This window comes from Saimiri boliviensis, chromosome 6 (genome assembly GCF_048565385.1).
Source record: "Saimiri boliviensis isolate mSaiBol1 chromosome 6, mSaiBol1.pri, whole genome shotgun sequence".
NCBI lineage: Eukaryota > Metazoa > Chordata > Mammalia > Primates > Cebidae > Saimiri > Saimiri boliviensis.
Window position 1 is genome coordinate 123,616,190 of NC_133454.1, and position 23,374 is coordinate 123,639,563.

At 60.0% G+C, this 23,374-nt stretch overlaps 6 protein-coding genes across 24 annotated transcripts; 5 read left to right on the plus strand and 1 right to left on the minus strand.

Annotated features, from left to right (window-relative positions):
* Positions 1-4: 4 nt before the first annotated feature.
* On the plus strand, positions 5-3,133 carry NUDT22 (nudix hydrolase 22). The gene is made up of 6 exons (XM_003937642.4): positions 5-55; positions 402-892; positions 1,311-1,409; positions 2,365-2,462; positions 2,596-2,689; positions 2,968-3,133. Exons 2-6 carry the CDS (start codon positions 413-415, stop codon positions 3,106-3,108), a joined length of 912 nt encoding a protein of 303 aa, XP_003937691.2. The 5' UTR covers positions 5-55; positions 402-412; the 3' UTR covers positions 3,109-3,133.
* A 79-nt stretch (positions 3,134-3,212) lies between these two features.
* On the plus strand, positions 3,213-7,337 carry DNAJC4 (DnaJ heat shock protein family (Hsp40) member C4). Of its 4 annotated transcripts, none has more exons than XM_010348231.3 (6): positions 3,213-4,036; positions 4,648-4,741; positions 5,198-5,382; positions 5,468-5,632; positions 6,959-7,045; positions 7,139-7,337. In XM_010348231.3, exons 1-6 carry the CDS (start codon positions 3,951-3,953, stop codon positions 7,248-7,250), a joined length of 729 nt encoding a protein of 242 aa, XP_010346533.1. In that variant the 5' UTR covers positions 3,213-3,950; the 3' UTR covers positions 7,251-7,337. The 4 variants fall into 4 exon arrangements, with proteins under 4 accessions (XP_010346533.1, XP_003937695.1, XP_010346531.1 ...); XM_003937646.4 differs by having other exon boundaries at positions 5,471-5,632; XM_010348229.3 differs by having other exon boundaries at positions 6,959-7,337.
* A 229-nt stretch (positions 7,338-7,566) lies between these two features.
* On the plus strand, positions 7,567-11,792 carry VEGFB (vascular endothelial growth factor B). 4 transcript variants are annotated; one of them, XM_039470476.2, is made up of 7 exons: positions 7,568-7,940; positions 8,484-8,526; positions 8,849-9,042; positions 9,320-9,393; positions 9,887-9,922; positions 10,111-10,346; positions 11,360-11,792. In XM_039470476.2, exons 1-6 carry the CDS (start codon positions 7,881-7,883, stop codon positions 10,322-10,324), a joined length of 621 nt encoding a protein of 206 aa, XP_039326410.1. In that variant the 5' UTR covers positions 7,568-7,880; the 3' UTR covers positions 10,325-10,346; positions 11,360-11,792. The 4 variants fall into 4 exon arrangements, with proteins under 4 accessions (XP_074257733.1, XP_039326410.1, XP_039326409.1 ...); XM_039470475.2 differs by having other exon boundaries at positions 7,570-7,940; positions 8,846-9,042; XM_003938001.4 differs by having other exon boundaries at positions 7,571-7,940; positions 8,846-9,042; positions 10,212-10,346.
* A 2,233-nt stretch (positions 11,793-14,025) lies between these two features.
* Positions 14,026-17,530, plus strand: FKBP2 (FKBP prolyl isomerase 2). 13 transcript variants are annotated; one of them, XM_074401633.1, is made up of 6 exons: positions 14,026-14,295; positions 15,454-15,628; positions 16,596-16,708; positions 16,852-16,898; positions 17,236-17,271; positions 17,361-17,530. In XM_074401633.1, exons 2-6 carry the CDS (start codon positions 15,458-15,460, stop codon positions 17,420-17,422), a joined length of 429 nt encoding a protein of 142 aa, XP_074257734.1. In that variant the 5' UTR covers positions 14,026-14,295; positions 15,454-15,457; the 3' UTR covers positions 17,423-17,530. The 13 variants fall into 13 exon arrangements, with proteins under 13 accessions (XP_074257734.1, XP_010346541.2, XP_003937696.2 ...); XM_010348239.3 differs by having other exon boundaries at positions 14,026-14,189; positions 15,427-15,628; XM_003937647.4 differs by having other exon boundaries at positions 14,026-14,189.
* LOC120364622 (uncharacterized) lies at positions 14,302-15,138 on the plus strand. Its single transcript, XM_039470977.2, has one exon. It carries the CDS (start codon positions 14,341-14,343, stop codon positions 15,136-15,138), a length of 798 nt encoding a protein of 265 aa, XP_039326911.1. The 5' UTR covers positions 14,302-14,340.
* A 325-nt stretch (positions 17,531-17,855) lies between the features above and the next one.
* Positions 17,856-20,281, minus strand: PPP1R14B (protein phosphatase 1 regulatory inhibitor subunit 14B). Its single transcript, XM_010348587.3, has 4 exons — positions 19,753-20,281; positions 18,553-18,636; positions 18,287-18,319; positions 17,856-18,197 (listed from the first exon to the last, which is right to left on the minus strand). Exons 1-4 carry the CDS (start codon positions 20,008-20,010, stop codon positions 18,129-18,131), a joined length of 444 nt encoding a protein of 147 aa, XP_010346889.3. The 5' UTR covers positions 20,011-20,281; the 3' UTR covers positions 17,856-18,128.
* Positions 20,282-23,374: the final 3,093 nt, after the last annotated feature.

The following is a 23,374-nucleotide window of genomic DNA, read 5'->3' on the forward strand; positions in this document are numbered from 1 at the left end:
GGGCGGGCACTTCCGCTTCGGGGGACGGGGCGGAGCCTGCGGGACCCGGCGGCCGGTGAGCGCCGGCTGGAGGCTGGAGCTTCTGGGCCCTGGGAGGGGGGGGATCTCCGCGCGACCAGGGTCGGAGGCAGACCCTGGGTTTGGGGGACGTGGGCATTTGGGGTCACCTGAACCCAGGACCTCTGGGTGGTAGGGATGCCCGGGCGTCCTGGACACCCTGCGGGACTCGGGGCTCCCGCGGGGAAGATGGGACGCTTCGCTGCCCAAGGAGTGGTCGGGGGGGGGGCGTGCAGAAGGGCTGCGGGTGCCCTCAGGAGGTCTGCGACAGAGGAGGCCAGCTGCGCAGCCCAGGAGTGGCAGTGGCCCTCCTGGGTGACAGGTCTGGCTGTATCTTCCCCCAGAGCTGCCCCCCATGGACCCTGAGGTGACCCTGCTGCTGCAGTGTCCTGCGGGGGGCCTGCCCCAGGAGCAGGTCCAGGCTGAGCTGAGCCCCGCCTATGACCGTCGCCCACTGCCAGGTGGGGACGACGCCATTACTGCTATCTGGGAGACCCGGCTAAAGGCCCAACCCTGGCTCTTCGACGCCCCCAAGTTTCGCCTGCACTCAGCCAACCTGGTGCCCACTGGCTCTCGGGGGCCACAGCTGCTCCTACATCTGGGTCTTACTTCCTACCGGGACTTCCTGGGTACCAACTGGTCCAGCTCAGCTGCCTGGTTGCGACAGCAGGGGGCCGCCGACTGCAGTGACACGCAGGCCTATCTGGCGGACCCACTGGGGGTGGGTGCGGCACTGGCCACGGCTGATGACTTCCTTGTCTTCCTGCGCCGCTCCTGGCAGGTGGCTGAGGCCTCTGGGCTGGTGGACGTGCCTGGTGGGCACCCTGAGCCTCAGGTGAGATGCCAACCTGGGCACAAAGACCCAGACAGCTCAAGGGAGCTGCAGCTCTCCACCCTCCCAACCCTCCCAGCTTTGGTTTCCTTGTCCCTTAAAGGGAAAATTGGCCTGGTGTTTCTCGGAAAGTTTGCTCAGGGCGGTCCGGCTGCCTCCCCTCTGACCCCTGCCCCAGTCCTGTGAGAAACTAGAAGCATGGGGAGGAAAGATCACGAACATGAAGAAGATACCCTACCCCATCCCACCCCGTGTGACCCCTTTGAAGCTGGACCTCTGGTTGTCTGCCTGGAAAAGGACACCAGACTCTTACACTGTGTCCCATCAGGATCTCAGGGCCACCAAGCATAGGCTTGCTGGTCCTGAGATGGGGTGGGAGGGAAGAGGATGGGGAGCAGGGGCTAAGCCTGACTTCTCATAGGCCCTGTGCCCTGGTGACAGCCCCCAGCACCAGGACCTTGCTGGGGAGTTGGTGGTACGTGAGTTCTTTTCCAGTATCCTTCAGGAGATCTGTGATGAGGTGAGTGAGGTTGACCTGGACAGGGTGGTAGACATGAAGGGAGGCATAGGACTTGCCAGAATTCTACAGGTCTGGGCTGGCAGGAGGCCTGTAGGCATCTGGCCAGCATTGAAGGAAGAAGTTGGCTTTGCAACTAGACATACTTGGAGTGGAATTCTAGCCCTCAGTACCCGCTGCCTTGGATTCTTCTTTTCTTTTCTTTTTCTTTTTCTTTTTCTTTTTTTTTTTTGAGACAGAGTCTCAAACTGTTGTCAGGCTGGAGTGCAGTGGCATTATCTTGGCTCACTGCAACTTCCACCTCCTGGATTCAAGCGATTCTCCTACCTCAGCCTCCTGAGTAGCTGGGATTACAGGCGCATGCCACCACGCCCAGCTAATTTTTTGGTATTTTTAGTAGAGGCGGAGTTTCACCATGTTGGTCAGGCTGGTGTTAAACTCTTGACCTCGTGATCTGCCTGCCTCGGCCTCCTAAAGTGATGGGATTAAAGATATGAGCCACTGCCCTCGGCCTCACCTGGCTAATTTTTGTATTTTTAGTAGCTATGAGGTTTTGCCATGTTGCCTGGCTGGTCTCAAACTCCTGGCCTCAAGTGATCCACCAGCCTCGGCCTCCCAAAGTGTTGGGATTGGCCAGCCAAGGAATCTTCTTTTCAATGGAAACAATCACAAATGTGTTGCCTCCTCCCCAAGTCTGTTGAAAAAGGAGTATGTGGGAGTCCCAGTCACTAAATTGACTGCCCTTGGGCGACTCTGGGCAACGTGCTCAGTCTCTCTGGTTTTGGTGCATCTGTAGAACAAACATGGCTATCAGGTGACATTCTGTGATGCTGGAACCTTGATCTAGAAGGCGTAAAATGCTGTACATGGGTAACAGGCTGATTTTCATTGAGAGGGGCAGGGATGTGGGCAGTGGCATTGATAGGAGGGAATCCCCCCCCTCCACCCTCCACCCCAGGTGAACCTGCCGCTGCTCACCCTGAGCCAGCCCCTGCTGTTGGGAATCGCCCGAAATGAGACCAGTGCTGGCCGAGCCAGTGCCGAGTTCTACGTCCAGTGAGTGGGCTCGGGTACTTGATCCTGGGTCTTGGGGAGGTGGATGGTGAGGAATGGGCTGAGGAAGCTGTGGCTCCACAGGGACCCCGCAGGGGCTGGTCACCCACTAAGCCACCTGTGTGTTCTTGTCCAGGTGCAGCCTGACTTCTGAGCAGGTGAGGAAGCACTACCTGAGTGGAGGTCCCGAGGCCCACGAGTCTACAGGAATCATCTTTGTGGAGACACAGGTGCAGAATGACAAACCGTCTTGGAGGCCAGGGCTGGGGCCTGCAAAGAGGCCTGGCAATGCTTGTCTTGTAGGGGAGGTGTTGGCTGGGTTACAGTTCCCTCCAGAGTCACAAGATTTGCCCTCAGTGCAAGGGAAGGGTCCAGGGACCTGTTCAGCCCCTTAACATGCCTCCCTAGGGACAGTGCAGAGGTCTCTCGAGGCTCAGGAATTCCAGGCACAGCCCTGGCAGGAGATGTGGCAAGACCTGAATGCCTGGGTCTCGCTGTCTCCCCACAGAACGTGCGGAGATTGCAGGAGATGGAGATGTGGGCTGAGCTGTGTCCCTCGGCCAAAGGCGCCATTCTCCTCTACAACCGGGTTCAGGGAAGTCCCACCGGAGCGGCCCTAAGGCCCCCAGTCCTACTCCAACCATTCTGAAGACAATAAAGGACTTCATTCATTTTGTTGGGATCTGCTGTTTCTGTGATAGAGAGGAGCAGTGGGGCCTGAGTGTGTAAGGCAGGACACGTGACTTGGGGGGGGAAAAAACCCCGCCAGCCTCAGTGTCCCCTCTACCAGCAGGGGATGAGGGCTGTGCCTCCCTTTGCTGGCTCCAGTGAGGCTCTGGGGCAGAAGCAGCTCTGTGAGATATGCCTCGCTGCAGAGCGGAGCAGCAATGTAACGGAGAGACGGTGGCAGGGCCGAAAGCCTCACAAAGAGTCAGAGAGTGGGCTCCGTCCCTGTCGCTCCTGTCCAGCGCCCGCGCCTGTCCAGCGAGTCCGCAGGCGGGAGGGCCGGAGGCACCAAGGGCCAGTAGACGCGTAGGGGCGGGGTCTCAACCGTATTTTCCGGCCAGTTGGGCGTGGTCTTAGCAACCACGCCAATGAGAGCGCGAGGGCGGGGCCTGGATGTACGCAGGAAATGGCGACAGCCGCGGAGTCCGTGCGCGGTGGGGGCGGGGCCTGGGCGGGGCCCCTCCTTCGCCCGGCCTCAAGCTCCCTGGGTGGGAACCGGGTCTTCAAGTCCTGGGCTGGTTGTCCAGACCCCGAAGCCAGCGCGGGGAAGGGCCGCGGATGTCCCAGTCAGAGGAAAGGGCAGGTCCAGGACACGCGGGGCTGGTCCTGGGCAAGAACCGCCCCCTCCCCGGGCCTGCTTCAGTCTTCCTTCGCAGGAATACCGGGCCAGGCCCCTTCCCTCTGTCCCGGGTGCTTGAAGTCTAGCCCCATCCTGGTCCCGATGCGCTCTTGGTGGCCTTCTTTTCCAGCTGCCCTCCCGCCGCCATGCTGCCCCTACTGCCCCTGCGCCTGTGCCGGCTGTGGCCCCGCAGCCCTCCCTCCCGCCTCCTCGAAACGGCCGCGGGGCAGCGGTGAGTTGGGCGCTGGGGGCCGGCCTGGTTGTTCAATGGGTTACTGTTTGTCCTACGTGCTGAGATATTTGTGGTCTCTACTGCGTGTCAGGAGGTTCCCAGGTTTGTCTCAGGTAACCCTCACCTTCCCTGTTGAGGATCGGAGATAAAGACCCCAAGGTCATACATCGATTTAAGCGGCAGAGGAGGAATTTGAGTCCAGGTCAAACCCAACGCTCTTACCACAGCTCTAGTGGTTTTCAAGCATCACTGTGCATAGCCCTCTGTGGGGCATGGGAGGCGTGTGCGTGGGGGTGCTGGGTACAAAATGCAGATTCCTGGCCTCTGCTCTCGAGATTCTGAACTGAAGGAATCAATTGGGTGGGGCTTAGGAATCAGTTTTTTCCAACAAGTTTTTGGACTCCACTTTCAGAGATCCTGACCTGTATTATGCCTGCAACACTCCAAAGGGAGGGCTGATTTGGAGACAGATCGGTCCTGGGACCTGTTTCAGCCTCTCAGCTCCCGGAGGCTCAGTTAAAGAGTGTGGCCCAAGGAGGGGCTGGGAAGGGCAGGGCGGAGCTATCTTCTGGGTTTCCTCGGCCCCTGCAGGTTTGGGACTCTCTCCACAGGTCCAGGCCCAGGAATTATTATGACGTGTTGGGGGTACATCCTGGTGCCAGCACTGAGGAAGTTAAACGAGCTTTCTTTGCCAAGTCCAAAGAGGTAACAGTGCCCCTAATGTGGGGAGGGGGAGCAGGAACAGCCAGTGGGGGCATGCTTCAAGTTCCCAGGAATAGACTTGCATCTCTGGCTGGTGGCATGTTCTTTCAGCCCTCAAAGGGGGTGGCAGGTGCTCAAGGGCAGGGGAAAGGCTGTGGGCAGGAGCCAGGGGTCGTCTGATGGGCTGGGCTTGGTTTTCTTGACCTACCTGATCTTCAGAAACCTGGAACCGGGCATATGGTAAATGCAGGGGGTTGGCAGGTAGGAAGGGCTTGAACACAGGAGGGGGCAGGAGTCCATGGCTTTCTGGCCTTCTGAGGAGTAGGAAGGCCAGAGTGAGGGTCACTGACCATGTGGGGCCTCTGGCCATGACTGGAGCCCTGGTGGGTGGATGTCATCAGCATGGGTCCTGGGGAGGGACAGGCAAAGGGAGATAAGGGGAGTCCTGCCCCACCCCAGCTGCACCCAGACCGGGACCCTGGAAACCCAGCCCTGCACAACCGCTTTGTGGAGCTAAACGAGGCATACCACGTGCTCAGCCATGAGCAGAGCCGCTGCAGGTATGATGACCAGCTCCGCTCACCTAGGCCCCCAAAGTCTCCAGGAACCACGGCCCGTGACAAGTCTACCCGCCAAACACACAGGTACAGTAGTCCTGCCCTCTCCTTGCCCCACCCCAGGTCTCTTGGGGAGCTTCATTTCCACAGTGTCCCTTCCTCTGCCTCCTAGCAGCTCCTGGGAGCACCCCAATGCACAGTACTGGTCCCAGTTTCACCATGTGAGGCCACAGGGGCCCCAGGCTAGGCAGCAGCAACACAAATACAACCAGCAAGTGCTGAGGTACTGCCTCCTGCTCATGCTGGCTGGCATGGGCCTGCACTATGTCGTCTTCAGGTAACGCCTCTTCTCCCTGGGAGAAATGGGCAGAGGGCAGGAGGGTGGGCGAATTCCAGTGTGGTCAGCCGGCCCCGCACAGCACCTCGCGGCACGTGCTCTTGTGCTCTCAAACTGAGAGTTGCTTGAAATCGGTCTCTGGAGCCTTTCCTTACTTAGTGAAGACAGCACTGCACTAAGAGCTAACGTTGTCACTTACAGTTTTTCATATTTCAAATGTAAATCTTTCATGCTGGCTGCCAGGGAGGGACTGAGCCAAACAAAATCAAGCACAAGCAGCAAATGCAGCACAGCTTTCATTTGGCAATCCGCATCTCTCCGCCACTCTCACTCTCACACGTGCCATGAAGCTGATTTTCTTTTTTCTTCCTTTTTTTTTCCCTGTGGTGTTTCTTTCTTTTTTTTTTTTTGAGACGGAGTTTCGCTCTTGTTACCCAGGCTGGAGTGCAATGGCGCGATCTCGGCTCACCGCAACCTCCGCCTCCTGGGTTCAGGCAATTCTCCTGCTTCAGCCTCCTGAGTAGCTGGGATCACAGGCACGCGCCACCACGCCCAGCTGATTTTTTGTATTTTTAGTAGAGACGGGATTTCACCATGTTGACCAGAATGGTCTCGATCCCTTGACCTCGTGATCCACCTGCCTCGGCCTCCCAAAGTGCTGGGATTACAGGCTTGAGCCACCGCACCCGACAGTCTCACTCTGTCACCCAGGCTGGAGTGCAGTGGTGCAATCTTGGCTCACTGCAACCTCATCTCTGCCTCCTGGGTTCAAGCAATTCTTCTCTCTCAGCCTCCCCAGTAGCTGGGACTACAGGTGCACACTACCATGCCCAGCTAATTTATTTGTATTTTCAGTGGAGACAGGGGTTTACCATGTTGGTCATGCTGGTCTTGAACTCCTGACCTCAGGTGATCCACCCACCTCTGCCTCCCAAAGTGCTGGGATTACAGGCGTGAGCCACCGTGCCTGGCCACGAAGCTGATTTTCTATAGCAGATACCTAAAGGCCAGTGCCCACTGCTAGCAGCCTGCCTAGTTCAGTGATAGAGTTAGATGCACACCCTTTCTAGTCTTCTGGGAGGAGCACCCCATGTTCATAGCTGCTGTCACACCTTGAAGGGCAGCCAGGGCCTTTGGATGCCATTGGACTCTGGACAAGCCAGGGCCACTCTGAGCTCTCCCCACCTATCATAGGCAGTGTCAGGCTGAGGTCCCTAACCCTGTAAAGGTTAAAGAGCTGTAAGACCCCTAGAGTGGGGTAGAAGAAGGCAGGACTTGAGGGACAGCAGGAATTGGAGTCCCAGAGTTAACTGTGACCCATTGCAGGATGGTGGAGCGGATGCACCTTAACTTCATGGATGAAAAGGATCGGATCATCACCGCCATGTACAACGAGGCGCGGGCGCGGGCCAGGTCTGTCCCTGCTCTATTCTGCCCCCCAGCTCCCTGTCCTGGCACTACCCTTGGGGATCTCTGTCCCAACCACCCAGGTGCCCTCTCCTCCAGGGCCAACAGAGCCAGCCTCCAGCAGAAGCAACAATGGCAGAAGCAGCAGCAGCCACCACCACCAGGGCCAACCCAAGGCCCCGAGATCGTGCCCCCAGGCTCTGGCCCCTGAGGAGCTCACCTGGTTGGGGGTCTGCATCTTGCTTCCTTCCCAGGACGGGCCCGCTCTCCAAAACGCGCGCAATAAAGTGATTGCAGAGCTCGTGTCCGGCTCCCTCTTTTAGGCCCAGCGCCCCCAGTCCCAGCCTCGCCAAGGGGCAGCGCCCCGCCCTCCGGGTTCTAGCGGGCGGGCGACCGGGGAGCCCGGCCCCCTGGGCGGTGCGTCCCCTTTCCCCTGCAGCGGCGTGAGGCGGGATGGGGTGTGTGGAGGGGGCGGGCCCCGCCGGCGGCCTCGCCCCCCCCACCGCCCCGCCCCCGCCCCACGGCCCGGTGGGGAGCGCGTGTCTGGGTCACATGAGCCGCCCGCCCGCCAGCCCCGGCCCGGCCCCCCGTCGCCCCCGCCGCCACAGCCCGCTGCCACCGGTCGCCCGCCTGCCCGGCTCCTCCTGCCGCTGCTGCGCTGCGCTGCGCTGCGCTGCCTGAAACCAGGGCTCGGGAGGGGGACGTGGAGGAGCCGCCCCCCGCGCCCGGCCCCCACCCGTCGCGTCCGGGCCCAAGCCATGGGGCTCTGGCTGCCGCCGCCCCCCGCGCCACCGGGCTAGGGCGATGCGGGCGCCCCCGGCGGGCGGCCCCTGCGGGCACCATGAGCCCCCTGCTCCGCCCCCTGCTGCTCGCCGCGCTCCTGCAGCTGGCCCCCGCCCAGGTACGTGCAGCCCGACAGCGCGCCAGCCCGCCTTGCCCTCTCTCAAGGTTGGCGGAAGTGAGGAGGCGACCCGCGGCCTCCGAGGGGATCTGCGGGGTCTGGCCTTGAACGCGGGCGTCTCGGGGGCCCGGCGCTTGCATCCCCTGAGAGGTGCCCCTCCCCGCCAGCCAGCCAGCGCTAGCCTGGGGCCACTCCTCTGCCCCACCCCGTCCCCTGGGCACCGCCGGGGGCGGGGCTGCCTCGGTGCCCGCTGGACCTGGTGCGCGTCCCTGATCTATACGCAGCCCCCAGACATGCTCGGCTCCGCGGCTTGGAGATTTGATGCGGCCACCGGGGCACCTGTTGGGTTTTGGGCCAGGGTAGGTCCAGGATAGCCAAGAGAAGACAGATAAAGCTAGAGCAGTGGCCACAGGGACAGAGCAATCTGGAAAGATGGCAGAGAGGTGGTGAAGCCTCCTGATGCAAGGGCAAATCCCCAGGGATGGCGACAGTGCCAGACTCTCCTAGCGTGTACCTCGGGTCCAGGTCTTTTCTCTCCCACAGGCCCCTGTGTCCCAGCCTGATGCCCCTGGCCACCAGAAGAAAGGTAATACTCAAAAAACTCGGCTCTAGCCAGCACTAAGAGGGTTTATCACGGGCCCTGATTGCTGGTGTCTGGTGTCCATCATCTTGTGTAACTCCCCTGGAAGATACAAACTATTATTCTACCCATTTCACAAAGGAGGAAACTGAGGCAGTGGGGCTACTTGGTTATGGATAAACAGGGCAGGGGAAGACAGGTTGTGAGGGCAGAGCAGGGAGGGCTAGTGGAGGGTGGCTGTGGCTTCGGGACTGGGGAGGACAGCTGCTGGGAGCAGCTGCAGGAAAACCAGTGGGGACTTAACCCTTTACTGGTCTGCCCCCAGTAGTGTCATGGATAGATGTGTATACTCGTGCTACCTGCCAGCCCCGGGAGGTGGTGGTGCCCCTGACTGTGGAGCTCATGGGCACTGTGGCCAAACAGCTGGTGCCCAGCTGTGTGACCGTGCAGCGCTGTGGTGGCTGCTGCCCTGACGATGGCCTGGAGTGTGTGCCTACTGGGCAGCACCAAGTCCGGATGCAGGTACTGGGGCAGGCGGGGCAGCGGGCAGGGGATGCAGGTATTGGGGCAGGTGGGGCAGCGGGCAGGGGATGCAGGTATGGGGCAGGCGGGGCAGTGGGCAGGGTGATGCTGGCTGGCTCTGGGGCTGGGGCAGCCTGAAGACTGAGGCCCAGGAGGTGGGTGGAGAGGAGGGCTGGCGGCCAGGGTCCAGGCTGTTGGGTGAGCTTTTCTCCCTCCAGCCTTAGAGCATCCCTTTTCTCTCTCTCCCTCACTGTCCTCCCTGTTCTTCTGAGCACAGATCCTCATGATCCGGTACCCAAGCAGTCAGCTGGGGGAGATGTCCCTGGAAGAACACAGCCAGTGTGAATGCAGGTGCTAGCCAGGCCCAACTTCTCAGCTCTCAGAGACCAGGCTTGGGGGTTCTGGGTATGGTGGTCCACAGAACTGGGAACCAGGTTCCTAAGAGTAGAGCCAAGGGTAGGCCTTGGATCTGGGGCAAGAGAGTAGGATGCTTAGGCTGGGTGCAGTGGCTCATGCCTGTAATCCCAGTACTTTGGGAGGCCGAAACAGGTGGATCACCTAAGGTCAGGAGTTCAAGACCGGCCTGGCCAACATGGTGAAACCCTGTCTCTACTAAAAATGTAAAAATTAGCTGGGTGTGGTGGCGGGCATCTGTAATCCCAGCTACTTGGGAGGCTGAGATAGCAGGAAGGCGGAGGTTGCAGTGAGCTGAGACCATGCCCCTGTACTCCAGCCTGGGCAAGAAGAACAAAACTCAGTCTCAAAACAAAACAAAAAAAGAATAGGATACTGGGATTTCCTGATCTTCCTCCTCTTGTCTCTGTCTATCTCTCTTACTTTTCAGACCTAAAAGAAAGGACAGTGCTGTGAAGCCGGACAGGTGAGTCTCTTGGACTCCAGCTGAGTGTGGGAGTACCAGTGAGTCTGGAAGCTGTCGCCCCTCCCATGTTTCTCCTCTCACCTGTCTCCCGCTTTCCCTTTTCCTCAAAGCCTGTGTGCTCCACCCCGACCCCAGCTCCAGGGAAGACTCTTCCTTCCCACCCCAGACATGTCGCTTCTCCTCCCTAGGGCTGCCACTCCCCACCACCGTCCCCAGCCCCGCTCTGTTCCGGGCTGGGATTCTGCCCCTGGAGCACCCTCCCCAGCTGACATCACCCATCCTACTCCAGCCCCAGGCCCCTCTGCCCACGCTGCACCCAGCGCCACCAGCGCCCTGACCACCGGACCTGCCGCTGCCGCTGCCGACGCCGCAGCTTCCTCCGTTGCCAAGGGCGGGGCTTAGAGCTCAACCCAGACACCTGCAGGTGAGGCATCTGTGGGGTGGTATTTGTTTGGAAACGCATCAAAGCCCTGTTCTGGAGCAGGTCTTCGGTGAGCCTGCCAGTAGGAGGAGGGCCAGGGAAGGGGAAGCTGTTGAATGTGTTGAACAAATATTTACCAGGCAGCTGCTGGGAACTGGAACTGCGTAAGCAAGTCAAACATTCTAACTCAGGAGTCAGATACAGGAGGGATGATGCCGGCAGAGGATGTGAAGGGCTGTGGTGAGAAGCACCTGGCCTGATGTTTCAGAGGTCAGAGATCTCTTGGAGGAGGTGACATCTGCCTGGAGTAGAAATGCGGGCCACAGGGCCAGGCGCGGTGGCTCACGCCTGTAATCCCAACACTTTGGGAGGCCGAGGCAGGCAGATCACGAGGTCAAGAGATCAAGACCATCTTGGCCAACATGGTGAAACCCCGTCTCTACTAAAAATACAAAAATTAGCTGGGCATGGTGGTGTGCACGTATAGTCCCAGCTACTCGGGAGGCTGAGGCAGGAGAGTCACTTGATTCTGGGTGGCAGAGGTTGCAGTGAGCCGAGATGGTGCCACTGCATTCCAGTGTGGTGACAGCGCAAGACGCTGTTTCAAAAAAAAAAAAAAAAGAAAGAAATGCGGGCCACAGCTTTTCCAGCTTGCAGTTCGGGCCTTCCCAGAAGCCTCTGTGGTAGACACCTACCCTACCTATGGGCTTCAAGAGACCAGGGGACATAGTGGAACCCTCATCCACCCTTATCTGATGTGTCTCTCACTACCCGTGTCCCACAGTGAAGCCATGGGGTGACATCATATGGGCCAGGCCATTGCGAGCTTCCCAGGAGTATCAGGAGAGGATGGGCTTCGCAGAAGCTTCGTCCTTCTCCCTGCAGCCTCCAGCGCCCAGGGCTGAGTGGTGTGGCAGGATGCCTAAGTTGTGAACTTAATGGGCCCGAGGGGCAAGTGAGTCCAGGGCTGGGGCTGAGTTCCAGCAGCATGAACACATCACATCCTCCCTCCTCAGGTGCCGGAAGCTCCGAAGGTGACATACGGCTTTTCAGACTCACCGGGGTGACTTGCCTCAAGAGGCCATACCCTAATGGGGGAACAGAGAGGAGCCTGGTGAAAACGGCCAAGCCCCCAAGACCTCAGCCCAGGCAGAAGCTGCTCTAGGACCTGCGCCTCTCAGAGGGCTCTCCTGCCATCCCTCGTCTCCCTGAGGCTGTCATCTAACTGGATAGAGTTGGAAGAGGAGACTGGGAGGCAGCAAGAGGGGTCATGTACCAGCTCAGGGGAAAATGGGGTACTGTCTCAGCTTCTAACCACCCTGGGCAAGTAAGCGTCTTACAACTGGCTCTTCCTCCCCTCACTAAGAAGACCCAAACCTCTGCCTAATGGGATTTGGGCTTCAGTATGAGAACTGTGACCCCCAACCCTGATAAAAGAGATGGAAAGCAGCTCTCCCTTCCTGTGTCACTGTTTGTCACTGTCCAGGCTGGCTGGTTTGGGCATGAATGTCTGCATCACTAAATCCACAGCCTGTCTTGCTCCCTCATCATGCAGATGAAGGAAATCAGGACTAAGGCGCCGCTGCAGATCCCAGGCAGGGCTGGAATCATGGATTCACCACTTTCGTGTTATTGCCAGGCATGGAGGTCAGGGAAAGCCCAGTTGATACAGAGTGCCAGCCCTCCTGCTTTTCACTGGGGTTCTTTTCTGGAAGGAGACAGCCTTCTGTGGCCAGAGCGCTTGGGGTGGGACCCAGATCTGCTGAGCGACCTTGCTTATCACTGCCCCTGCCTCTCTGAGCAGCCGTTTCCACATGTGCACATAGGGAACAGATTGCTGTGGTTCCTCGGGCTGCAGAGAAGCTTGAGACCATCTTCAGACAATGGAAAAGGACACTTGTTCTTCCTGCCGGGCCGCACTGGCAGCATCTGCTGCTTTTTGTTTCCTGCAGCTTGACTCTAAAGCCCCGGCTCCTGCCCTGTCTTCACTTCACTCCCACTTCCCTGAAAGGGAAGTACCAAAGGTCTGGGGCTAGCGGGCCTGGTTTGGGCAGCAGGCTCCCCTAACCACAACCCTCATAGTTTTCTTTTTCTTTTCTTTTTGAGATAAGAGTCTTGCTCTGTTGCCCAGGGTGGAATGCAGTGGCATGATTTTGGCTCCCTGCAACCTCCATCTCCTGAGTTCAGTTCTTCTGCCTCAGCCTCCCAAGTAGCTGGGATTACAGGCACCCGCCACCACACCCAACTAATTTTTGTATTTTTTTCTTTTTTGAGATGAAGTTTCACTCTTGTTGCCCAGGATGGAGTGCAATGGCGTGATCTCGGCTCACTGCAACCTCCACCTTCTGGGTTCAAGCCATTCTCCTGCCTTAGCCTCCTAAGTAGCTGCGATTACAGGTGTCTGCCACCATGCCCAGCAAATTTCTTGTATTTTTAGTAGAGACAGGGTTTCACCATGTTGGCCAGGCTGGTCTTGTACTCCTGACCTCAGGTGATTTGCCTGCTTCAGCCTCCCAAAGTGCTGGGATTACAGGCATGAGCCACCGCACCCACCCAATCCAGTTTTCTCCATCTTCACCTCCCTTGAACCCTGCAGTTGCTGCCTGAGATTCACCTGACTTGTCTATCCCAGCCCAAGCCCAGCCCCTCCCTCTTCTCCCTGAAGCCTCCAGTGCCCAGGGCTGAGTAGTTTGGGATGTACAAAAGGCCAGCCTTGGGCACCAGTGCTTTGCCCACTGAGGCAGGACACTCGGGCAGAGTTAACTCAATTGGGCAGCGACCTGCATGGAGGCACAGCCACCCTAATGGAGGTTTTCTCTGAGGTGTTGCGTCAGAACATGTGGTTATGATCTTAGTGGGCCCAAGGCAGCAGTGGGTTGAATGAAGAGACCATTCCTGACAGCGATGACTACTTTCAAATCATTTTCTCAGTCATGATGTCACCGGTCATGCCACAGGTCAATTAGCATGAGGCAGAGGAGGGTTAGGGCCCCACCAGACACCCACAGTATTTTCATATGCACCTCCTCAATTCTGAGGTCAGCATGATGATTGTCTTCCTTTTTCAATCGAGGCAATAGGCTCAAAAAGGCTAATTGGCCTGGGGATTGGCCCTCACTTCGGAACCTTCAACCTAGGTTTAGCTGCCTCTCAACTGCAGGCTCATTACTTCAGTTGATAGATGTTTGGTGGGTGCTGGGGCGCCTCAAAGTAAATCTGGTGGGGGAAAGGGCCCAGCCAGATCATTCCAGTCAAGAGTCAGAGCCCAGCTGCACAGGTAGAGGTAAGCCTGGCTCATGGGGGAGAGATGCGGGCAGGAGCAATGGCTGGAGGTCAGGGCTTGGCATTGGAAATCATCTGGTCCTACAGGGGCCCGGTGGGGTGGGTGTCATCAAGCCCGTGTTACACGCCTGTGTCGGATGCCAGATTCTACCAAGCACCCGGAATTCAAACCTGAAGCCCAGGATCTTTCCACGGCGACTGAGGGCTGTGGGCCATGATGAGTGCTGTGGGAGAGGCTGGAAGCGACTTGAAATGGCGCCTCAAGACCCCCTCCGGGAACCCATGCCCGCTTGACCTTACTATCACCTCGGCCGGAAGTGCCTCCGGACTTTTCGGAAGTCACTTTCACCTAACCTTTCGGACTACCTCTCCGCCGGAAGTGACGCAGGGCAGCGGCGTCGCGGGGGCGGGGCTAGGGAAAGAGCCGCGCCAGCGGTCTTGTGGCCGCGGGTTTCGCACGGCCCAATGAGGGAGGGCGGCGTGGCCCGGCCTGGTAGCGACGAGGACGCGCCTGCGCAGAGGCAGCAGCACCACCGGAGTTGACTCCGGGGGCGCGGCGAGGAGGTGAGCGGGGGCCACAGCCCGGGCCGGGGGGACCCGGGGTGCAAGAGGGCAGGCTGGATCAGGCCGGGCAGGAGCGAGCCGGGCTCCGAGTGTCAACGAGAACTAGGTGACGAGGAAATTGGGGGTGGAAATTGGCCGGAGCTGTCCGGAGATGCCGCAGGGGGAGGGTTCTCACGCCGCACAGGGCGGAGTCCTGGGGCTTGGGGCGGGACGTGGAGTTGGGACGGGTGGGACCTCCGAGCTGGTGCCAGTGGAAGGCGGAGCCCGGCGGCGGGGGGCGGAGCTAGGAGGGTCGGGGGACGGAGCCTGGCTCTTGAAGGAGGAGCTGGAGGAGGTGAAAGGCGGAGCCTCGGGCTCGGAAGCCGAGGGGAACGGAGCGCAGGCGCTGGGGGCGGGGCTTCAGCCGGTGAGTGGCGTAGCTACAGCTCCGGAAAAGGGGTCTAGTTCTGACGAAGGCGGGGCTGCAGGCCCCGGGCCGGCGCCGCGTCCTCCGACCGGCGGTGCCAAGGAACCAAGTGAGGCGCCCGGCACGAGTAATGGCCCCGGGCGTCGACGCGGGGGTGGTCTCCGTGGTGGTCGAGCTTGGGGACGCGGTAGGCCGAGAACTCCTCCGGGAGAGGTGGTGTGGGTGGAGCGGTCTCAGCGGCCAGCGGACACAGGGCCAGTCTGGGTGCCCCGGAGACCCCCAAGGGCTCAGAGCTGGGGCGGCGCCCCTGGCGGAGGCACAGGGCCAAGCTGGGGGGTATCTCCCGAGGACCCGGGCTCCTCGGAGCCACCCAGCGGGGATGTGTGGGTGCCTCGGGGCCGACCCCCTGCAACAGCCGCAGAGGTGTGGGTGGGCTGGGCCGAGGGCAGCTGGGTGTGGCGTGAGTGGGACCGCCCAGTCGGGGCAACTGCTGTGCAGCCAGATAGGGTCTGGACTTTGCGTAAAGGGACGGGTGGGAACTGAAGAGCGGAGGTGGGGACCGGGAGGGAGGGAAGGTATGAGGGTGAGCAAAGGGGCGGGGCCCTGGCTGCTGTGGCCTCCCCTGACCCCCTCCCCCCGCTGCTGGGGTCCTCGGCCAAGCCCCCTTCTCACTGGACTGGTAAGTGTGGTCCCGAAGCTCGGGGAAGAGGGCGGTGACCCGGGATAAAGGGGATCCCCGGGGCAAGCAAGATACAGTGGTGGTGGGACCCTCCTGGTACCTGCCCGTGTTCCATGCCCTTCCTGTCTCCCCCGTCCCCCCCCCCCGTTCAGTCTGTCGGTCGGGGTCTGTGCCCACAGAGACATGAGGCTGAGCTGGGTCGAGGTCCTGACAGTACTGTCCATCTGCCTGAGCGCCGTGGCCACAGCCACAGGGGCCGAGGGCAAAAGGAAGCTGCAGATCGGGGTCAAGAAACGGGTGGACCATTGTCCCATCAAATCTCGTAAAGGGGATGTCCTGCACATGCACTATACGGTGAGTGGGATGGGCGGCCTTTGGGGAGTGGGTGGGGCTTCCAAGGACCAGAAAGTGCTTGGGAGTCTGATTGTCTATTAGCCAGGTAGGTGACCTTGGGCAAGTCCCCTCTTCCCTCTAAGCCGGTTTTCATGGTTCTGCCTTGCCCTTGCCTACTGTCCAGGTGGGCACCAGCAGGCAGTGACAGTGTACTGTCAGCTGCCCAAGGCTCTGTCCTCTTAAAGGACTATGACCAGCCGGGCACGGTGGCTTGCACCTGTAATCTCAGCACTTTGGGAGGCCAAGTCGGGTGAATCACCTGAGGTCAGAAATTTGAGCCCAGCTTGGCCTCATGATGAAACTTTGTCTCTACTAAAAATACAGAGTTAGCCGGGCATGGTAGCGGGCGCCTGTAATCCCAGCTACTTGGGAGGCTGAGGTGGGAGAATTGTTTGAACTCAGGAGGTGGAGGCTGCAGTGAGCCAAGATCCTGCCACTGCACTCCAGCCATGGCAATAGAGTGAGACCCCATTTAAAAAAACAAAAAGGGGCCGGGCGCGGTGGCTCAAGCCTGTAATCCCAGCACTTTGGGAGGCCGAGGCGGGTGGATCACGAGGTCGAAAGATCGAGACCATCCTGGTCAACATGGTGAAACCCCGTCTCTACTAAAAAAAAAATACAAAAAACTAGCTGGGCGTGGTGGTGCATGCCTGTAATCCCAGCTACTTAGGAGGCTGAGGCAGGAGAATTGCCTGAGCCCAGGAGGCGGAGGTTGCGGTGAGCCGAGATCGCGCCATTGCACTCCAGCCTGGGTAACAAGAGCGAAACTCCGTCTCAAAAAAAAAAAAAAAAAAAAAAAAAACAAAAAAAAAACAAAAAGGACTGACCACCAGTGCTGTGGGAGCCAGCTTGATGGGGAGAGCAGCTGAGGGAGGAGGGTGTCAGGGGTGGTCCCCTCTTCCTCATTGGCCTTCCCATGGTCTCACAGGGGAAGCTGGAAGATGGGACGGAGTTTGACAGCAGCCTGCCCCAGAACCAGCCCTTTGTATTCTCCCTTGGCACAGGCCAGGTCATCAAGGGCTGGGACCAGGGGCTGCTGGGGTGAGTCATGGGGGAATGGGCTTGGGAGCAGGGGGGGGCATGCATGGCCACCACCCAAGAGGTAAGCTGTGGGAGGCAAGCCCCAGGGACACAGGACAGGGGCCCTGGGTGTTGCCGTGGGCTGAGCATGTGTCTTCCTGCAGGATGTGTGAGGGGGAAAAGCGCAAGCTGGTGATCCCATCCGAGCTGGGTAAGAGGCCCCTCTGAGGGTGCAGAGTGGGTTTGGGGTGTGTGACTGGGAAGGATGAAAACTACTTCCGCCTTTCATTGGTCTTCACCATGTCTATTATAATACGTGTGTCCTCCAAGTTTGGCTGTGTCTAGCAGTGAGGACAGGGCAAGATCCTCGAAGCACTCAGCCGTAGCGGCCCCGCTCTGCCCTTGCCAGGCCTTTGGCACCCCCTTCCCATCTCCATTACACCCTCTCCATTTCTGCCATTCTTGCTGAGGGGCAGAACACCCTCCCTTTGCCTAGGCTGGAAGGGAGCGTGGCCATCGCTGACCATTTCTTTCTGCATCTTCAACAGGGTATGGAGAGCGGGGAGCTCCCCCAAAGATTCCAGGTAGTCAACCTCTTGACCCCCCCTCACCTGCGGCCAGCCCACCTCCCTGTGGCTCTGGCTGGCATTTTGACCCCACTTCTCCCCCACAGGTGGTGCAACCCTGGTGTTTGAGGTGGAGCTGCTCAAAATCGAGCGACGATCGGAGCTGTAGCCAGACTGGGGAGGGGCAGGGGGAGAGGCCCCCATCCAGGGACCAGATTGTTCTAAAAAAAAAAAAAAAAAAAAAAAACCTTAGAAGCCCATGGAGTGACTGTGTGTGTTTGTGGGTGCTGAGAGACTCAGAGACCTCAGCTCCAGCATCCCCTACCGTCTCCTTTCCTGACTGCGTAGTCTTGGGGGTCTGGGCTCAATGGCATGGTGGCCCTTTCCCAGAGAAACAGGAGTGTTCCTGCCTGCCAACAGCAATACTGCTCCCCACTCCCTCACAGCTCCCTAGCCACTTCCAGCTCCTGGTCTGGGAGCCAGCACTGGGCTATCGCCATGACTACGTGGCCCTCAGGAAGGCCTGCGGTCACCTGGGGAGAAGCTGAGCTGGCAGAAGTCACAGAGCGGCATGCCCCCCTAAAAGAGATCAGTGGAGTCTGTTAGCTGCACCAAAGGTGTATACTAGCTTTATTAAAGGGCCCGCGCCGCAGAGTCAATATAAAAACACAAAAAGTCCCATCAGTTTAATAACAATAAAAAACCCCAAGTGGAAAACTGAGGGGGGCAGGGGAAGAGACCCCTGGGCCAGGGGCACGAGGAGCCCTGCTCATGGCACCAGGCCTGGCCACAGGGTCCCCTGGTATTGCTGTTGCTATGAGGTTGGGGGCAGCGATTGTCCTGTGGGAGCCACCGTTCACCTGGGTCGAGGACCCTCATTTCTTCTGGGGTGTGCTCAGCTTCTGCATGCCCCGGATCTTGTCCAGCAGGCCAGAGATGAAGGCCTGGGTGGGAGGGTAAACATTAGGGAGACCAGACCCCAGGATGTCAGGAGCCGGGCTCCCCTCACCCTGCCCCTGGGGAAAGCTCTTACCTCTGTGGGTTTGTAACAGTCAACCAGCAGCTCCTAGCAGGGTATGGGGGAGGAGGGATAAGTGAGTCCTCAGGAGTAGCGGCCTGGAGCTCACTTATACCGACTTCCAAGGGACTGGGGCCACCCTGAGGCACAGGAGATGCCACAGCCACCTCACAGCTAGGCACTGGCCCCATTCTGCTGAGGCAGGAGCTGAGACTCCAGGGCCTGGCTCCACAGTAGTGCCTCAGGCAGCCCTTCGCTTGCCGTCCCCCCAGCTCCCTCACCTTGACCCTGGCAGCCCGGGCATCATCACTCTCCATGTCCAGGAGCTCATCCACGTCAATCTCCAGTTCTGGGATCTCCTCTTCCTGGGGTGGGGGTGGGGGAGGGGGAAGAGACAAGAGCCTGAGTTAGAGGCTGTAAAGGGGCTCTGGGTCGAGGCCCCTGCCTACCTCGGAGGAACCCGGCCCTGTGCCCAGCAGACACAACGGCAGCTGCTCTGAGGAGGAAAACAGATCAGGCCCGTGCCAAGGCAAATTGCCCAAAGGGGGGTGGGGGGGTTTCCTGTCCCTGCCAGTGGGCACCAGGGGTGCCAGACAAGGCCAGCTAGCCAGGACTGCAGACCTTGGGCTGGGAACCCAACAGATGTGTCTCCCCAGCATCCGGACCCCCCATCTCACCAGGGCACTGGTGGGTGCAGCTGTCCCAGCTCATCATAGCCCCCTCCCCTCCCCCAAACACCTGTCACAGCTCCCAGGGAGTGAGGAGGAAGTGAAGGCTGAGGGGTCACTGGGAAGGACCCGGGCCTGGCAAAGAGGAAACAAAGAGCCCATGCTTTGGTGAGGGAGGGGGTGCCCACCACCCTGCCCCACCCTCCCCAGGAAGCCCCTATCCTGTTTGGAGTCAGCTACATTCCAGGGCTGGGCTAGGGTAGGCAGGCAGCACCGGGCAAGCCCACTCCTCCACCCTGCCCCCCGGGGCCTGAGTCACCATCTGAACAACCAGGGAGTCATGGGGGTGGAGAGGCAGAGCCCAGAAAACGGGCTAGCCTGCACGCATGCCAAGATGGAGTTCCAGGCTAGCCCACAGAACAGCCCAGCCCCAGCCACCTATAGACTAGCTCCGTGTAACCACAGTCTTAAGCCAGCGGGCACTAGGGGGTGAGACCTCCTGCCACTGCCAGCCCAGACTAGCCCCCCTGCCTCTTGCCCAAGGCCCAGGCTCCGCCTTGAGGCTTCTGGAGGACACTAAGCTTGACCTGGGGAGTGGCATGAGAGGCGCAGGGTCTGAGGCAGCGGAGAAAACAGAAGTGACTTAAGTCAGACAAGAAAGAGCATATATTCGGGGCGGGGAGTGCAGAGAGGAGGGGAGCGCGCGCGGAAGCAGAGTGCCCTTTGACTCTGGTGACAGGCGAGCTCAGTGGGGCTCCCAGGCGGACCGGCTCGAGATCGGATTTAGGGTGTCGGCGCGAGGTGGGAACACACCTGGCAGTCGTAGAGGCGCGTGAGCTGCTCCAGGATCCACTCCTCTAGGTTGAGGCGCTTCCGTAGCTCCTTGCGGTCATACTTGACGGTGACCTTCCCTTGGCGCCTCACTGGGCCCTCATCGTCCGCGCCGCCCGGGCCTTCTCCTGCGGCCCCGGGGGGACTCTGAAAGTAGACGCGTGGTCCTGGGCCGCCACTGCCCGGCCCGGGCGCCGGGGCCGCCAACGCCGCGCCCCCCGCGGTGCCGCTGTCCGCCATGGCGGCCGCCGGGGCCACGTGCGCGCGTCGGGCCCCTCCCTGCGCCGCCGCCTCCGGGACGCCCGCCGGCTGGCTCGGGTTAGCTCGCCCGCTCCGCTCCGCGCGGCTCCGCGGCGAGGGCGGCGGCGGGGGCGCCCGGGGGCAGCTGCAGCATGCGGAGCCCCCGGGCCTGGCCTGGCCGCGCCCCGCCCCCTCCCCGCCGATCCGCCCGCCCTTTGTCCCCCGCGGCCGCCGCCCGAGCTGCCGCCGCCGAAGCGCTTTCTCTGTCTCGCTCTTACTCCGCCCCCCGACCACACCCCCTTAAAGGGACAGCCCCTCTACGCGCCCCTCTCCCTTACTCCGCCCCCGGGCAGGGGTAGGGGAGGGGTCTCTTCTGCAGAGGGTGGCCTAGCTGTCCATACCCACTAAATGCCACCGTCCAGTCCCAAACCCAGGCGTTCTAAGTGCTCAGGACGACGCTTTGCGCTCCCGCCAGGATCCTAGTCCTCCCTGGACCCTTCCACATTCTGTCCTCATTGAGGCCACCTTAGAATAGGGGCCCTCTGAGAATGCAGGGAAGTGGACAGCGTGTGCAGACTGGGAGTCTGGTGAGGAGACGCTGCGGTCCCCGATGTCCGGGTCCTCTAGCCCTCGGCCAGCGAGGGGCGAACCCCCTCCTGCGCACGGACCGACACGTGGACCGGGGTCCCGGGGATGGAGGAGTGGAGAAGGCCGGCGGGAGCTGTCCGAGTCCCCAGACGCCCTGACTAGCAGGGTCCCACGCCCCCAACGAAGGAAGCCGGGGCCGGAGAGGGGGATGAGCGGAGGCGGCCGGCCAGCCCGAACGGCCAACCGCGGCAGCCACCGCCCACCGGCAAGATGGCGCGGGGCGCGGGCTTGTGGGAAACGGAGTCCGCGCCGGGCACCGCCCCTCCCCCGCGGCGCGGCCCGGCCGGGAAGCGCGAAGTTGTTTGGGGCGTCCTCTGCGCTCCCGACCCGTGTGCGCACAGAGCTGGGCAGTGAGGGGGCCGGGACTCAATAATGAAGGCGATCATTGCGGCTACCCCTAGGAGCGTGCGTCGGGACAGCAGCCCAGACGGCTCCGCCGGGAGGGCGCCGCGCCGGGGCTCCCACACCCCCGCCCTGCGGCTCCTGGGTCCTCCACACAGCCCTGGCCCACTTCCAATAGGCTGACGGCGCATCCCATTCCCTCCCCCTGTGTGATTTTCTGCATCTTTAAATGGTCTCATTCATTCGTTTATTGTCTGTCTCCCACTTCTAGACTGTGAGTTCCGTGGGGCTGAGCCCTGCGCCGACCAGGCTGGAGTGGTCTTCAAATCCACTGCTATTAGGCAAATTACCTGGTCCCCGCTGAACCCCAGCACCTAGAACTATGCCACACTCATAGCAGGTCGCCGCACTGGTTGAACAAATGATTTGGAAAGAATGAATGGCTTCCTCTGTGCCTGCATTTCCTCAGAAGGTTGTAAGAAAGATTAAATAGGAAAATTCGTGGCAGTTCAATTACTACACCACGGAGGTGAATTAAGTCGCACTGGTAGATGAAACAGGAGCTGAGACTTTAAACCCAGGCTGTGTGGCTCAAATCCCCTGACACGAAGTCTCTCCTCCACCTCCTCGCCTCCCTGTAGACACCACCCAATAAGGCTGTGAAGCTCCGGGGGATTTCCGTGGACGGCAGGCTCACCTTGAGCCATCCCAAACAGGGTCTTGGATCTGAGTGGCAATATTTCTGCCCCCAGCCCCTCACAGACACTCTCTGGATGTTGTGGGGGAAGCCAGCTGCAGCTGGTGAGGTTGAGAGCTGGATTGGGACTGGCACCAGGGTCACACAGCTGAGGTTGCATCCAAACTCCAACCCAGGACGTTGGGCTCCTCCTTTGCCCTATCGTCACAGAGAAGAGACAAAGAGAAGACAGAGGCTGGGCATTGTGAGGGCAATAGGCTCTAGGGCTCCATTCAGGGAAGGGGAGAGTGAGCTGACCACCTCCCTATGCCCTTCCTCTGGCCTCAGCCTCCCTGCAGCCAAGCTGGGCACTGAGGAAGGGCTGACCCTTGCTCTTTCGGATAAGGCAGTGTTCACCCTCTCCACTGGGTGCCCCATTCGTGGCCTGGCCTCCTGCCCGAAGCCTGGCCTGATAGGAGGATCACTTTCCCCCAGTCCAGATTCCCCACCACACCAAGCATTGATTTGCCACTTGAGGGTGCAAACAGATTGAAGGGAGAAGATCCTCAAATAGCCCCTCATGCCCAACAGCTTCGGTGGAAGTGGGGCCTGCAGGCCATGAAGACCTCCAGCTCTAGCTGTGCCCCCAAGATGCTTCCACCCTGAGAGCTGGCCTTTCTGTCCGTCCCGTGAGGGTTGGTGTGACGGTTTCCAGCCATGTCCACAGGTCAGGGCACCCCTCTGAGGGTTCTCTGGGCAGAGCATTCTTCCTGACTCTCCCTCTTTCTCCATTCTGTGCCAGTCCCAGGCACACCCGGATTCCTGTCCAGTTCCCATGGCCATCCACCCAAGACCACTTGGTGCACGTGGTTGTGCTGGCCTGCCACCTTCCTGGAAGCTGGGCCACCCTGCACGGAACCTTAGCCTTGGAGTAGGAACTCCTACTCCAAGAAGAACTGGGTTCAAATCCTGGCTCTATACCATAGGCTGAGAGGCTGTTTGCAAGGCACTTACCTGCCCCAGGCCTCTTCAGGGGGCTGACGGTCGGTCCTGACCTCCTGTGGTTGGGGGTCTGTGCCCAGCCGTGGCCCTCCTGCCTGAGCCCTACTGGGACTGGAGTGTACCCTGCTCCTCCTTTCAGCCTCAGGCTGTGGCCTTCCCAGCCCTACCCCTCCCAGGGCCCCAGCTCCCCTCCATGAGAGTGCATCCTTGAAGCCAGGGCTCTGGGGAGGGTCCTGTAGGTCAAGACTCTCCTTTAATCAAGGGTAGAGTCTGGAAAGGCTGCCTGCCTTCACCATTACTGCTTGCTGAGAAACCCTATTACCATTACCAAGGCTGGAAAAAAGTGTCTGGGAAGGAAGGAGCCCTCTAATGGGGGCTGCCCTGGCCTCGGGAGACACAGGGTTGGAGGAGGAGAAGAGGCTCCGGCCCAGGAAATAGGTGCCCATCCTGTTTTCTTCCCCAAGGAGCTGCTGTCCTATGCTTCTTTGAAGTGCCCTTGCCCAAGACCTACGGCCCACAGCTTGACCCCCTAAGCGCCGGCCCTGGCTCCAGGCTCTGCTAGTGCCAGCATGGGCTGGAGGTTCCCCTGCCCCAGAGCTGACCTGTGCCCTTTCCTCCTTCCTCCCTGGTGTCCCCACAGCTTCCAGCCACTCATGTCAAATTGGCATCTCCCCACCCATTTGCTTATATATCCAG